The following is a 15,431-nucleotide window of genomic DNA, read 5'->3' as shown; positions in this document are numbered from 1 at the left end:
CATATGGATCCCTAGATCCAATGTATTTCTTGATCCATTTCTAAAAAGCAGTTGGTATGACTCTTCCATATTGCTCACAACATTCGCTTTTCTAGCCGGCGGTCCTCCATCTAGGCCTTCAAACTAGTTGCTTGCTGGTCCACTGAAAATTCAAAATCTCAATGATTTATTTTGATCACCTAAGATGGAATCCACACACAACCCCCTTACTCAAATAAGAGTTGGATCCTTGATCATATAATAACCTCACATTGTCAACTCCAAAGATAATGAGTGTGCCAGCCAAGTGGCCCAAATTCCTTGTGTGTAAGGGAAAGCACACACAAGATCTTTTGAACTGGATTAAGAGAATTTGAGAAGATCAAGTAATGGATCCAAACTCCTCCAAACTTTTCTCAAAAAACATTGTATAGATTCAAAAGTGACCATAAATTGTGTCAACAGATACATAACTCAAGAATTCAACCGCATACTTTTTCTTTGTTGGGGTATACTATAGGTCCAAGAATAATCCTTCTTTACCCTCCAAGAAACCTATGAAAGGACCCTCTAATCTCATTTTTAAATGCAGCAATGCATGTTATAATCATCTTTGTCGACATGATACATGGACCTCTATGACTCTCTTGCCACATAGTGATCATAGTCATGATTGTATTCTTCACTTACTTTTTAGCAGGCTTGTAGTTTTCTTCTCAAACATGGACTCTAGGTAGGATCCATTCTTTTGTCCTAAAGAGGCTATCAAATAGAAGACTTTGTCATTGGTTGTTTTTATCAACAAACTGCCTATCCAAGTATGGTGATTATGCATAATCTTGCTAAACTCCCAATCTTTTAGTGGCACATTCTCTGCCACTAAGAGCATTAGTTGGTAACAGCTTTAAGCTAATCAAAAGTAACTCGCTCTTGAAGAGGGGACATGGTGTTGGGGTAAAGGTGGCGTGTGCCTTGCCCCATGATTGGACATCCGGTCCCCCCGATGCCCACCAACTTCACTGCCCACCACTGACCTTATTCTTTCTACATAAAAGAATAAGGGGGCTCACTCATTAGTAGTGAGTACTCCACCCACACACAGCCTATCACTCTACACTCATTGCATGTGCACCCCCACCACACAGCTTCCACGCTAGTGTACTCTTCAACTGGTATCACAAAAAAGGGGGAGTGGTGATAGAAACCTTGACCTTGCATCACGTAGAGCAAAGAAAAAACATGAAAAAATGTTTTTTGCAGCTCGATTTTGTCATTTTTGGGCTCTAAAACCCCATTTTTTACATATCACAAGCAATAGGAGTAAGGTGGATATGATCCAAGAGTCTAGATTGGGATTTTGGCATGTTCTAGCACAATGAAAATGTTTAATTTCTAATTCTATTCAAAATTATAGTAGGTACAGCAACTAATTTGTTCTACACTTTTGGGCCACAAAACACTATTTTGCCATATCTTTCACACTCGGATTCAAATCTCTCACACGTTTGAGTCTACCGCAAGGTTTATCAATTTTTTAGACACATTGGCAATATCATGATTTTGAACTTTGAACACCAATTTTTTTTGTAGCAACCTTCAATAGTTTCTACATATGTCAGACTATTTGACAATTGGACTGATCCTACAATGTAGAGTATTATGTAGCTTGCATCTTTGGATATGTATGTCACATTGTAGTGTTGTTTGAGAGATGTTTTACATTTCATTTGTGTATGCAAGTGTTGTTTTGGGATGTGGCTTTTGGATTGATAACACATCCAGATGCGGTTTTGTGCACATTGAGATTGTGTGGGATTTTAGAGAGGTTGCAACACTTGATTTAGTGCTTCTCAATTATGTATACCATTTGTAGATACATGTGAGCCAATTACAACTCACAAGTGATATAGATCCATAGGTATACGTGTTGCGGATAGGTAGAGTTTTCTGGAGAGCTATTTGAGTGGGTGTGAGCTTTGTTGCCATAGTTTTCCACTCGCTTTACACCCTCGGGTGTGAAGATTTACATTGCAATTCATGCACCTTTAAAAAATTAATCCTCATAAGATTCCCCTCCTTCCCTCGAGACTAAAGAACACGCGGTCTTAAATTACCCTCCAGATGGGATCCATGGAGGAGAAGTTCAGGCACAAAAGCAGAGACACTTGGGGCCGTCTGATTTGGGAAAAAGTAAACTCGAACAAATTTTATAAACTCGGACATCCGGAGAGTAAACTCAAACAAGCGTCAGTAAATGTAAACACACCCACTTTTTTATGAAATGTACATGCGCGCCCGGTCAGGGCATTGAGATGCCACAGTACCCCTCTAAATTCGAATCGGGGGGGAGGGAGGGGGTCGCTGCCAAATTTTTGCTTCGTTTAATTGTCCGCCGTCGATCCCATGACGGGGACTTCATTAAAGATCGTGTGCCATTTAGTCGTGACGCCTCCCTTTCCCCTCCCCCTACCCTACAAAGCTCTCATGTGTGTCGTGCTCTGTGCTAAAGGTCTTCGTCGACTCTCCACCCAACCCGCCTTCTCTATCTCCTCCACGTACATCTCCTGCACTATTGTTATTTAGCAGCTCACACACACAGGAAGGAAGGAGAGAGAGAGAGAGAGAGAGAGAGAGAAGGTAATTGAGCTTCACTACTATTTAAACACTTAAAAAAGGAAGCACCTCACTAAAAATTGTCAAGATATTTTAGAAATAAAACTTGCAAGTTTTCCAAGATGCTTTTTTACTTAATTGCCAAAGACACTTGAACAGTTACATGAGTATATGGAGAGGAGAAACAAGTACTCCAAGCAATACAATAAAAGGGAGAAAGCTTTTGTTACCTACCACCATCACCAAAAAAAAAAACATGACAATGTTAATGTTTAAAGGTGGAAGACAGGTGAAGCCACATGGAATTTACTCCAAAAAAGGTATTTAGTAATATAAGGGTGGAGAGAGTGTGTAGGCCCATCAATAAGATAGAGGGAGAGTGGGGGATTTTGTAGGAATAAAGATATCCCACTTCTCCTATGAGGGCTTACAAGTTTAAAAAGATTCTTTTATTAGCATAAGTCTTTTTTGGGGGCTTAGACTTAAGAAAATGTGAGTGAGAGATATAGATGGAGGAAGAGAGGCCCTCCACCACCCACACTAGGACAATATGATATGCCATTATTGGGGGGATTAGACACCCCAATAGGGGTCCTAGTGCCCTCCAATTCGAATTAAATCCAAAATGATTTGGGGGTTACAAAAATAAGCTAAGAAAATGTGAGTGAGAGATATAGATGGAGGAAGAGAGGCCCTCCACCACCCACACTACGACTATATGATATGCCATTATTGGGGGCATTAGACACCCGAATAGGGGTCTTAGTGCCCTCCAATTCGAATTAAATCCAAAATGATTTGGGGGTTACAAAAATAAGATGAAGGAGAGCAATCTCTAAGTAACTCTCTAATGATTCTCCATAGCTTTGCTCTTTCAAAGCCATTTTGGTAAAAAGCGTTAACTAGTTAATTTATATTGTTTGTAACATCTTTACAAAAGAGGATAGGTTTCAACTGGGACAAACTGATTTTATGGGCCCAACCTGATGGTCTATCACTCGACCTTTTTAGAAATTTTATCAAGGTCCAAAGAAGGCTACTTTCTTTATTGGCCAGAGATGGAGAGCTGAAGGTTAAAAAAAGTAGTGAAGGAACCTTCTATTTTCTCAATCAAGAGGCATTATGCTCGAAGGAGTGGAGGTTGCACCAGGGTTAGAAAAAAATTGGGGTACATTGTATTTGAACCGGCTAAAATCATAACATCCCAGTTAGATTTTGAGCTTGCCTTGAAGATCGAGACAAATTTTTACAAGTTTTAGTGTAAATACCGGCGAAAGCTTCAAATTCTGATCTGAGAATGGGTAGCATTTCAAGTTTGCACTTATTTTCTTAGGTTAAGGAAAATATATTTTTCTAACCCTAGGTTGCACCATAAAGGGGAGCATGCAAACCGCATAGGTATCCAGTGGGTTTGTTGAGAGACAATCCCAAAACATTGCACTAAAATGTTTTGGATGAGCCAAGTATTAACCTAATAAGCTCTACGACCTCTCTTACTAAAAAGGACAAACCTGATGATTTGTAAGGATGATTTGACCAAGAACCTTCCATGCATTTGGAGGGTAGCTTTTTGAAAGAGAGATAGAGAGAGAAGAAGAAGAAGAAGCGTTTTAACGTCGTAGGAAACTATCCCAAGTGAGAGAAGCTCATCCACTGTCGCCATTCACTTCATGCGTGATCCATGGCTTCGAGCAATTCGCACGCACATAGAGAGAGAGAGAGAGAGAGAGAGAGAGAGAGAGAGAGAGAGAGAAAAGCTCATCCACTGTCGTCATTCACTTCATGCGTGATCCATAGCTATGGAGCAACTCGCGCGCGCACACACACACACACACAGAGAGAGAGAGAGAGAGAGAGAGAGAGAGAGAGAAACTCCTTCCCTGCATCACGTCTACGTATTGCGAAGCCATAGGCATTCAAGATGAAAGCATAGGCGATTGCATATGAGAAAGGCCTTAACTTTGCATCCGCCCGGCATGTGGACTGCCGCCCAAAGAGACACATTTAGAGAGGATTGTCATGCAAAAAGAGAATGTCGCCATGCAAAAGGACTGCCCCGGGGGGGGGGGGGGGAGAGAGAGAGAGAGAGAGAGAGAGAAAGCGCATATGAATAGATTCTCGTGTTTCATTTTTCAAAATGGTAGGCACAATTCCTTTACAATGATAATTGTGAATAGGTGGTCGGAGGGGGTTTCATTAAAATCTACAAGAAATGTTAGCCAAAAATTGCCTCAACGGTCGCAATGGTGTCATAACCTAAGGGATAATTACAAAATTGGTCTAGGATTCCACTTGTTCCTTCAAGGTCTTTACCAGATGCATACCTTCAGGTAACAGACAAGCTCAATGAGATTTGCCTTCTTGGCCTTGATCATTCATTCTTTAAGGCTTTCGCAAAGAATGGAAGAAAGTATCACGGGCCTGCGCCCGAAGGTGCCTTGATGAACTTTGATATCTTTAATTCTTCATCAAGGAACCTCTATTATATAAAGTGGGTCAATTGGTTTTCCTATGTATTTTTGTTAGAGGACTACTTGGCAAGCTCTGACCAGAAGCTGGAAGGATAACCCTCCATTTCAAGAGCCAACTGAGAAGACAACTGCTCAGCTCTTTCGTCAAGCCCACCTGCAAAATTATGAACCCTGAATGCAAACAGAAACGCCTTGTACAGCATTTGGAAAGTGCCCTTTAGCTTATTCATGTCCTTGGTGCACGAGTACCCACCCCCACCCATCTTCACATTTGATGTGATCCTTTGGCTCTCCTGCAAATCAATAAAATGGAAATATCACATAATCCATTTGTGTGGTATACATGAGTGACATGAAAATTTGATCATTGGACAATGATGATACTCAGGTTTTGGGTCCACCCTAAGGGCAAAGGCCATAGCATTGCTTATCCTTTTTGGCTTAACTCAAATTCTAATCAAACTTGTCTACTTTCTACATGATTATATATTGATTGGTAAAAAATGAATCAAATAAATAGTGGGTTTCACCAGTGGACATTTATTATGTCCATAAAGACAGAAAATGTGGATCTAACACCCAATGCATTTGGATGTTCAGCGGGTGCACATTCATTGTGTTTGGAAGTTTCATGAATAGACATTGAGTTGATAAGTGATGCAAATTCTCTTTGCAGCTTGCTCGTAGTTTATCTCTTGGCAGGCCTCGTGATTTGATCACTTTTCTTTTTCCTGTCAAGAGTTTCAGTAGGATCTAACACGCTTTTAGTTCTGAAAGGAAAGATGGTCATCATTTTTTAATAACACCATAGTAGTCTGTTTTTAAGTCGATGTATTCTATTTCAGAGCTTGACTCTGCATATATGAGAAAGTATTACTTACTGCCAGGGCTGAAGCTAAACATTGAGAACATATGCCAACAATTGCCTCTTTGATAGAAATGATTGTCTCGAAACTGAATTGAACCTTGTGGCAGCTGAAGCGCTGACAGTCCTCATCTTTTGTCCTTTCAATTGCTTCTACTTCTGATTTCACCTGGAAACAAGAATACTCTCCAGTAAACAAAGAATTTTATACCCAAGAATGAGTACAACGAAATGCACATCTTCATACTTTGTCAAAGAAAGCGTTGACTTTCTCGAGCTGATCAGACATGGGAGGCTCAACAGACCATTTGTCAATCTGCTGAATCAAGGAGGTCAACTTGAGATGTAGAGATGCTGCAGCTCTTACAGTTTCAAGTTTTTTAATTGGAAACCCTTCAAAACGAGCCAAGACCTGCACAAAAGCACATGCCATATTTTCGACATGAGTGTCAATCCTTACCGGATTATCAAAATAAGTCTTAAACAGTATTGGAAACTCTTGGATAGTTTCAACACCTGAGATTCGTCCGTGAGTTGCTCTAGGTGAGCTTCTATCTCACCATGGAACTGCAGTAAATCATGCATATTGAGGGCCTCAAATGTCTCCAGTTTGGATTTTACTATAAGTATGGATTTTGCATGCTTATGCACATCATCTTCTATTTTTCTGAAGTAAGCAGATCTGAAAGACAGGTTGACAAAGAAATCATTAGGACTTGATTGTTTTAATAAGAAACACAACCCAATAATCAAAAACTTGCCTTCTGGTAATCTCTGCTAGAGCTTCAGCCATGCTCTGGCGAGAACCATTTCCTGTTCGACGCTGCACAGCAACATCTGTGCAGGGTGATTGACTAGATGCCATTCCTTCCATCTTTCTCTTCATCTCAAGATAGAGTCTGCTTATAGTAGGTGATTTCCTAAGTTTTTTTGATTTACTGGTTTGAAATGTTCTGCCTCTTGATGAATGGGATGGTGGCGGTGGTGGTGGTGGTGGAGGAGGAGGATGAGTACGTGATGGCAGCAACAGTAGTGGTGGCGGTGGAGGTGGAGGTGGAGGTGGAGGTGGAGACATTGGTGCAACGGACGGGATCTGTGCAGGTGGATGTGTATTGGCTTTTGAGCTTGGGGATAAAGTTTTCCCATTGACTGCAGTTGTTGGTGACCTAGGACAGGGAAAGCCTTGTTTACCCCTGATAAGTTTGTTATCAGCTGACAGCAGATCTAATAACCTGTTTGTTTTAGCACTTGCTTGAGCATCTTCTCGACACTGGAGCTCAATAGATGAAAACAAACTTGATAGCATGTTTGGTTTCACACTTGCTGCTAGGCTTTGGTTCTCAACATTTGGCTCTCTAAATCTGCGGTCATGCAAGTCGCTTGCATATTGGGCTGCCCAACAAGTATCAAGATTTTCTGATTGATCTTCACTATAATAGCCAGGTGTGGGTGTGAAAACTGTTGATTCTGGTATGATAGAAGTTGGTGTTGTTGAGACATTACTGGGCGAAAGTGGCAATGAGAGCGATTTACATCTTAGGTCTTTAGGTGTTGCAGTGTGTTTTGAAGATGGAGAATTCATTGCCCTTGAGCATGGCAAAAGAGGACTGGAAACCTCACCCACAGACTGGCTCGTTGATTTTGTTTGCCTGTTGATCTTTTCAAGTTTTCTTAGTATCTTATCAGCTGTAGCAGGTAAATAGCATAGGTAGGAAATTAAGATCAGAAGCTCAACTAAAAATACATTCAACAAAATGAAAAAGCCACTTACTGAGTTGATCTAGAGCCGAGGCTTCATCACTCAATTTCGTATGCCCGTTTTCCATGGCTTTCAATCTGATCTTTGAGCTTGAAGATTTAGTGCTCCATCTCAAAGAACTATCTGGAGGCATGCTTTACATGTTAGATTTACGGCAAGACCTTCAGAACTTATCATAGTGTTCATCATAGAGAAAAAGAACAAGAGAAGCATTGAAGCAACCTTTTTCAAGACATTTTCGAAGAGGTGATTCAGAGAATTGAGGAAAGTTAGGCATCTTCTGTGCATCCTGCTTACTATATTTCATTAGTTTACCAATTCAGAGCATTAAAGTGCCGAGCTTACATTAATGACATTTAGAAGAGCTAAAGTGTTTACCTTGGTAACTAAAGAGTGCACCCACATATCCTCAATGGCACAAAGTGTGTGATAAAAATGATGCATCCTCTGTTTAGAAAAGAATCCAAGTAAGGTTTTTGTAGTACACCATTGGAGAACAATTTAGTGTGCAAAGCTTACTTTTCCAATGATACTACTGACTGCTACTTAATACGCAAAGATGTCATTAATGGAGAAGCATTAAGTGCAATAACCATATCAGCAAACACTCAAGTACGATGATAATGTAAATCAGATATCTGTATTCAACCCAACCAGGTGATTGAAATATGAATACATGAAAAGGAGAACACATACAAACACAAACCTGAAAGATGGGCTTTTGTCTAGTTTTTGACAATGTGATTGTTGGAACCAAGGTCATTTTACTTGGACATAAATTATAAAGGTCTTCAGTTGTGCGAGCAAGCATCTGTGCCAAAACCCAATACCGATGTTAAAAACATGGTGAGACAGACAAGTTCCATAACATTATAAGAGGTAAAGGTTACAGTGTATATTAGTTGCACATGCGTTTTCACATGTGCTGGTTTGTGTAGATTTATCAAAAAACAGACCCCAAAAAAATGGTTATATGTGAATTACCTCATCAAGGTCTGCACTTTTACAAGGTGGAAGCTTTAACATTTCTCTGAATGCTACAATCCTGTGACGGAGCTTTACTAAGACAAGCAGTCCTCCAATCCAGCCATACTCGGTAATGCCAACGCTTTCCATGGCCTTCAGATGAGTTGTATTTATGTTCAATCGGGTCTGTAGAGGCAAATGCTGTGATGCTATTACCTGTCATATTGTAACATTTGGATTAGTTCACTTCAATCAAGGTGCCTTTCAGCTTTAAACTTTGAGTTTACACACCTCAAAAGCACTGGGTCCAAGCAGCTCTTTCAGTTGAGTCTCACTTTTGGCCACCATGTCTTCCAAATCTGCTTTCCTCCTTATATTTTCTTCTATTGCCTGACAGTAAACATGAGCAAACCATATAAATTGCTTAAACAGCGTGCAATTTTTAAACGCATAGGCTGTGCAGTACAAATGAAGCTCTCTGATCACCCTTTCATAAATGTTGTGTACAGCTACCGACACTGATTGCTGAAGCTGTTCGAGCCTCTTACTCTTATCATCTCCAATCTCCTGGCCAAAAAGAGAGGCATAGTCACAGTTTGTTAGTTCAGACAGTAAACTGCAGATTTAATGAACGTAAACAAAGCAATAATTTGCAAAGCAGGCCCCCCTTGTGAACATATTGACTAATTTAATCTCTTGAAGCAGTCCTGAACCAACAGTGTTTCTTACCTCCCAGACGAGCTGAAGCTCAGCTTGCCGATCCCTATGGATGCTTGAGGCATCATCCCAATACCTCAGTGAGCTGAAAATTGACTTGAAACTGAGTATTCTAGGACCACATTGTCCCATCATTGCTGCACACCTGCAAATTCTAAACGAGTATGACAGTGTTCAACACATCAGCATCCAACATACAATTAACGTCTCCTAGCATGACACTGTTTGAAAGAAGTTGCCACACCTTTTTCAAAAGGCAATCGAATGACTTGCATAAGGGTATTCTAACGATCGACAGTATTCCAACTTGCATCAGAGGGCTTTTTTGTTTGTAAGATGGAAACGAAGCTCTCTTCACTCTGGTTCAAGCCAATAGCCCAAAGTTCCCATTAGATTTACCATAAAAAAAGAGTATGTATCTTTACAAGAAAGAGCCATTGTGTGCAGCATGGTCCATGGTACAGCCTAAATAGACCACTACCTCGTGAGAAAATAACAGCTGTGACAAAAAGGGCTTAATACCTGCAGCCAACTAAAATGATGTTCTTGAATTAGGTGTAGATCTGACATACCACACATAATCCAGAAAATTTATTGGATATGGCGTTATTGAAAGGAAAAATAAGCATAAGCTTTATATAAGGTTTCAATCCTGAAGGAAAATGCCTCTTTTGTTGTGCGAGCTACAGAAACTCGAGCCTTAGCAATGCTCAGCGTGAAGACACTCACTGACCTTTGAAAAACGAGATGTGTTCTCCTTCCAGTAACTTTGGCAAAATTTCACCACTTTATAAATCTTATCAAAGATAAATTCTTTTCAGTTGCCTACGTCTGATCAGAAATTGGATCGCATTATGAGGAACGCACCTCATAGTCTCTCAGCACATAGATGCTCTCTCTCTCTCTCTCTCTCTCTCTCTCTCTCTCTCTCTCTCTCTCTCTCTCTCTCTCTCTCTCTCTCTCTCTCTCTCTCTCTCTCTCTCTCTCTCTCTCTCTCTCTCTCTCTCTCTCTAAAAAAAAATCCTATTCCGCTGCCTCCATTGCTCAATAGTGTCTATTCTGTACCAACATTGTAGGCTACAACAAGAAGAACGGCAATTAAACAGTAACAGCTACTAATCCGTTTCAGAAATGCATTCTACCATAGCATGAGAGAGATCTCAGAGAAGAATTCAAGGTTCTTATTAGCAGTATGATCAAGCAGTTAGCAACAATTCATCAGGCTATATGTGAGTAGCCTAATTTCTTCACGATGGAAGTCGGCAATGCCAGGAAAATGCTATTTATGAAGGAACGGCGGAGAGCTCCTGGAAATTTCATGTACACTACAATAGGCTCTATGGAAATGCTTTCGTTGCAAAAAGCCTTTCAGAATCGAGTTCGTTCGCCAATGCTGCTAGCGCAAAGACTCTTACCTCTTTCGCAAACGGTATCCTGCTGGAAGAGAAAAACGCCATAGCCGGAGCTACAATTTTAAGCGTGTCGCACCTCCTGCTGCGTACTGTTAGCGTCTATCTGGCTGCTCCTCCTACTCGCCCTGTCAAAGCTTTGCTTTGAATTCAAAAGTTCAGGCGCTAGGCGGGCTAAATCCGGAAGGTGGACCATTCGCTTTCAAATCTGGTCCTTCAGACCGGACTCGAACTTTTTGCCTTTACAAATTAAACTTTGTGGAGAGAGAGAAAGATCAAACTCTGTGAGTGAGAGAGAGAGAGAGAGAGAGAGAGCAGAATTTTTACCATTCTCATGGTAACACACTTCAACTAGAGTGCTTCAGCCTTCAAGCTATAGGTACATCCATTCAGCTAAACTAAGGGTGGGTTCAAACGAGCCTCGTAACAGCAAGTGGATGCTCTTTTCACCTGCCTCCGCAAGTGGGTGCACAGAAGACTGCCTCTTCCAAGGGGAGGGGGCTCGTCCAAGATGTGGTGGGTCCAGAAATGAAGTATCTCTTTCTGCACCGATAGGCATGTGCCAACATAGTGAATAAGGAGCTGCACATTGTTGTTACAAAGAGCTCCATAGACAACATGTGCCTCTCTCCTCTTGCTCTTCATGCACGCATTTCGTATTGGTGCCTTCAAGGGATGATAGCTGACAGTTGGCAAAGATGGTCTTTGGGATTGCAAACTCGAAGATTGGAGCTATGGAGCAATAGTGTAGAATGCAAAAAACTTTTTAGCATTTGTGTACCTTTTGTGGATTATGGAGCTAAAGCTCAACACAAATTTGAAAATTGTGTGTGTGTGCGTGTGCGTGTGCGTGTGTGTGTGTGTGTGTGTGTGTGTGTGTGTGTGTGTGTGAGAGAGAGAGAGAGAGAGATTACATAGCAGGTGCATTAGGTAGACCTTGTAAAGCAATTACACTATAGGAGGTCAGGTGGTTATTACTACAAGTTACTAACTTAAAAAGGCACCACACTAGAATTGCTCAACAACTCTATTAAAATCATAAAGCTTGCAATAGAAATGGTAGTGTTGGTTATCAAGACGAGTGTGTGACTCATCATCCGGACGGTGGGGGTGACGAGCATAGATATGCGAGTAAGCGGGAACAACAGTGAGTAAGAGAGACAAAGAGGTAGAGAGGGAGTGCATTGCTAGCTAGCTTTTCAGCTTGCCAACTGAACACTTTTAAGTAGTAATCCATCTTTGTAAAAAGATAAAAACTTAAGAAATGTAGTAATACATTACATGATCTTGGAGATGGCCCAGGAGCAACCTCTTTTGGAAATCACATTCTAAAGGCATTTACCATGCATTAATGCATGAGGCTAATTGGTCTAGCCCCCTCAACAAATTATGGAAGAGGCACTGGATGGAAAAACGGTGGGTGGGGGAGTCATGGAGAACATCTGGAAGCCAAGGTGGCCTCAGTATATGAAGATATTTCTGTGGAAAGTGATGTGGGGTGCGGTGCTCTGCCAACAGGCGTAAAGATACAAGAAAGAGGAATCGGGTCCAATCGTTGCTCGGGGTGCATAATAGCTAGTGAAGACCTAGCCCACCTTTTCACGGGATGCCAGGCAATCAGTGGCATGGCTGGGAAAATATGCAAGTGGATTCAAAGGACATGGAAAATTAAGTTCTTCAAGACTGATCTGTTCTTTGGTAGTCACAGGTTGGGAAGTCCTGCTCTTCTTGTCTGCACTCAAATAATCAGGTACTACTTCTTTCACCAAATTTGGCAAGCAAGGAACCACCGTGTGTTTGAGGGGGATCTAGCTATGGCAAAGAGAGCAGAGTGATAATCCACATGATCGGAGACAAACAAGCCTCAGAGGACTGGTCTAGAACAATACATGTCATGATGACATCTGGTAATAAGTAAAGCCTAGGAGTAGTTGTGGTTTCTCTATCGAGCAGAAAACTTGTAATCCTTTGACCCTCAAGGCTCGGTCTGAGCTCGAGGTTGGTGTATATTTCTGATGTTCTTAATACTATCCACTCACAATTGTGAGTTTTGCACACAAAAAAAGTAATACATTACATGAACTCAAAGCAAAGTACACTCAATCGACAAATGTGTAGTCATGACTCAAATATTGCATGCAAAGGAGCAAAGATGCTTAGAGAGATGTAAGGACGACGGGGGGAGGGGGCGCCTTTTTTGTGGTGGGCCGGGAGGGGAGGGGGGACGCAACGGCAAGAGAGAAAAAAAGAGAGTGAGGGAGTGTATCGCTAGGTAAGTTCTGGACTACCCTTGAAGAAAATTTATAAAACTTTCATAATTAAAGAAAGAAATAATTGTTTAGCTTTATTAATCAAATTGAATCAAATAAATGTACATGTACAAAATAATTACAAAAGGGAATGATCTATTTGGGTTTGTTGTATAATTTTTCCTCTAGTTCTTTCTTCCAATTCTAAAGGTTTGCATAGTTCGCAACTTCTATTTCGATCACATATTTCACAAGGCATGCTTGGTTCTCACATTTAAAGTTTGGTAAGCCCCTGAGTTTAAACCTAGTAATTTGAAAATTAAATTTAAAACTTTGAACCAATGCAACCAATGTACGGTGACTTTTACCATGTCACAAGGCCAAACATGTGCTATTGGGTTTTTAAAAAAATTATATGTTAAAAAAAGTTCCATCTTGGTAGATATTGTGATTTCATTCTACTTTTGAAGCACTATCTGAGGATAGATCACATGAAGGGGTTTTAGTTCAAGCAAAATTACCACATTATAAAATGGGAATGTGCATTATCCACTATATATGTCTAGTATAATATAAACTTCTCTATATTTGAATTGACAAAGTTTCACTCTACCACATTGCTGGCCTTGAGTTGTTAGGGTCTCTTTTTTAATGTGTGTTTATAAAAGTTCAAACTTGATAAAAATTATACATTTGCATTCTACTTTCAAAGCACTGTCCAATGAGAGGTTACATAAGGGGGTTTAGAATTAACAACCATGATAACACATTATTATTTTGGGATATGCCAAGAGAACACCTCTAAGAACTAATCCATCTTCTAAGAAGATAAAAACTTCATAAATGTGCCAATGCATTATATGAGTGCAAGTCAAGTACATTCAATTGACATTTGTATATTCTTGACTCAAGTATTGAATTCAAAGGAGCAAAGATGTTTATCAAGATATGAGGTGCACATTACAAAGATGTTTATTGAGATATGAGGAGCACATTACAAAGATGACACGTGTTGTTTAGTAGATTAACTTTGTGTATTCGTAGTCCTACAAAAAATTGTTCCAATCACTATGCATCCCAATGATGAAAATACTTGTTGCTTAGTTTTGACTCCATCCATTCATAATCCCACCAAAAAGTCACACAATCTTAAGACTACTTTGAGAACATAGAGGGTGATCTTAATTTGCGGTAGCAACATAACCATTATACTTAATTAACTTGGCATGAACAATAGTTTTACAAGAGAGAGAATTAGAGAACTTGACAACAATTGACAACAATTGAGAATTAGAGAACTTGACAACAATTGAGGATCAGATTTATGTGGAGCCGATCCCCCCTCCAAAAGCCTTTTGTATTATAACTTCTCCCATAAATAGAGACTTGATACAATACAAGCTTTGTGTTCCTTGAGACCTTGATGGTACAATGAAGATAGAGACCTTCATGCACCACAATTATGTCCATAATTTAGCTAATGGAAACCATTAACTTATCCTCGGCCTTAGTACCAAGACCTCAAACACCTTCGAAGGTGGAGAGAGCTAGCAAGGAATGAGGGTATGGAAGAGGAAGAAGAAACACTCATATGAGAAAGAAATAGTTCCTCACTTCACTCTTCTTGCTTAGCATAGTAATGAAGATGGAGAATATGGCAAGCTTAAGCATTGAAGCATGGCTCTTGGTTGGATCCGCATTCCATAGCCAAGAGTGTTGATGTAGGCTCTCAACTTCTCAACAAGCTTGGAGAAGGAGATGGAGTTCTTGCACTTTCACCAAGTGAGAATGAGCATGCGAGTGTGTGTGAGAGAGAGTACGCCCCCCAAGGACACCCCCAAATTGCTTTAGTCAACCCCTCCTTGTAGCTCATGCTTGCATTTGATTGGACCCCTGCAATCCTAGCCAATCACATGCATAGTGCATATCGAGCAACCATGGTAGCATTTGGACAAGTGTCCTCCTTTCCCTTTGAGAGAGTGGGCTTGAAAAATTCTTTAAACAATTAATTAAATAACTAAATTCTCATTGGACCCCTTTAGAGGTCAAACAATAGACTTTAGGTACCTTATGAGAGCAACATGGGGAGGAACTTGACATGTGTCCTTGTTGCCTCTTTATTGGCTTGCATGGAGTGAGTGTGCGTGTGTTCTCTCTCACACCCCTACTTGTAGGACTTGCCCACCCTTGTGTAGGGATGTGTTTGACTTTTGGAACACCTCAAGCCTAGTCATGAAGCACCTTAGTCATTAAGCACCTCAAGTACCTTAGTCAGCAAGCACGACAAGCACCTCAAGCTTGGGAATTCCGATCTCGAGCACAGCCGTAGCTTGCCTAAGGTCTGAGGTCTAAGGACTTTTAACACTAACCTTTGGAGGTCTTTAATGAAGATAACCCTAAGGT

The 15,431-nt window shown here is 40.6% G+C and overlaps 1 protein-coding gene across 2 annotated transcripts; it reads right to left on the bottom strand.

The window, feature by feature from the left end:
• Positions 1 to 4,703: 4,703 nt before the first annotated feature.
• LOC147437999 (uncharacterized) lies at positions 4,704 to 10,975 on the bottom strand. 2 transcript variants are annotated; one of them, XM_086487386.1, is made up of 17 exons: positions 10,873 to 10,975; positions 10,786 to 10,804; positions 9,615 to 9,729; positions 9,490 to 9,515; positions 9,383 to 9,416; positions 9,140 to 9,220; positions 8,945 to 9,043; positions 8,672 to 8,869; positions 8,394 to 8,498; positions 8,066 to 8,134; positions 7,910 to 7,976; positions 7,700 to 7,810; positions 6,690 to 7,614; positions 6,445 to 6,610; positions 6,176 to 6,340; positions 5,945 to 6,097; positions 4,704 to 5,356 (listed from the first exon to the last, which is right to left on the bottom strand). In XM_086487386.1, exons 1-17 carry the CDS (start codon positions 10,973 to 10,975, stop codon positions 5,123 to 5,125), a joined length of 2,670 nt encoding a protein of 889 aa, XP_086343512.1. In that variant the 3' UTR covers positions 4,704 to 5,122. The 2 variants fall into 2 exon arrangements, with proteins under 2 accessions (XP_086343512.1, XP_086343511.1); XM_086487385.1 differs by lacking the exon at positions 10,873 to 10,975 and having other exon boundaries at positions 9,383 to 9,524; positions 10,786 to 10,818.
• Between the last annotated feature and the right edge of the window lie 4,456 nt (positions 10,976 to 15,431).

The sequence above is a fragment of the Adiantum capillus-veneris genome, chromosome 17 (assembly GCF_014529385.1).
Source record: "Adiantum capillus-veneris isolate H3 chromosome 17, ASM1452938v2, whole genome shotgun sequence".
In the NCBI taxonomy this organism is placed as follows: Eukaryota; Viridiplantae; Streptophyta; class Polypodiopsida; order Polypodiales; family Pteridaceae; genus Adiantum; species Adiantum capillus-veneris.
Note: the sequence above shows the minus strand (reverse complement) of the source record. Positions and strands in the feature narration are given on the sequence as shown.

Excerpts from the sequence above, each read along its gene's own strand:
- LOC147437999 (XM_086487386.1), bottom strand. The coding sequence starts at position 10,975 with ATGGTCCACCTTCCGGATTTAGCCCGCCTAGCGCCTGAACTTTTGAAT. Across the intron at positions 7,615-7,699 it reads CTCGGCTCTAGATCAACTCA|CTGATAAGATACTAAGAAAA; the intron begins GTAAGTGGCTTT and ends TACCTGCTACAG. Across the intron at positions 5,357-5,944 it reads GTTTAGCTTCAGCCCTGGCA|GAGAGCCAAAGGATCACATC; the intron begins GTAAGTAATACT and ends ATTGATTTGCAG.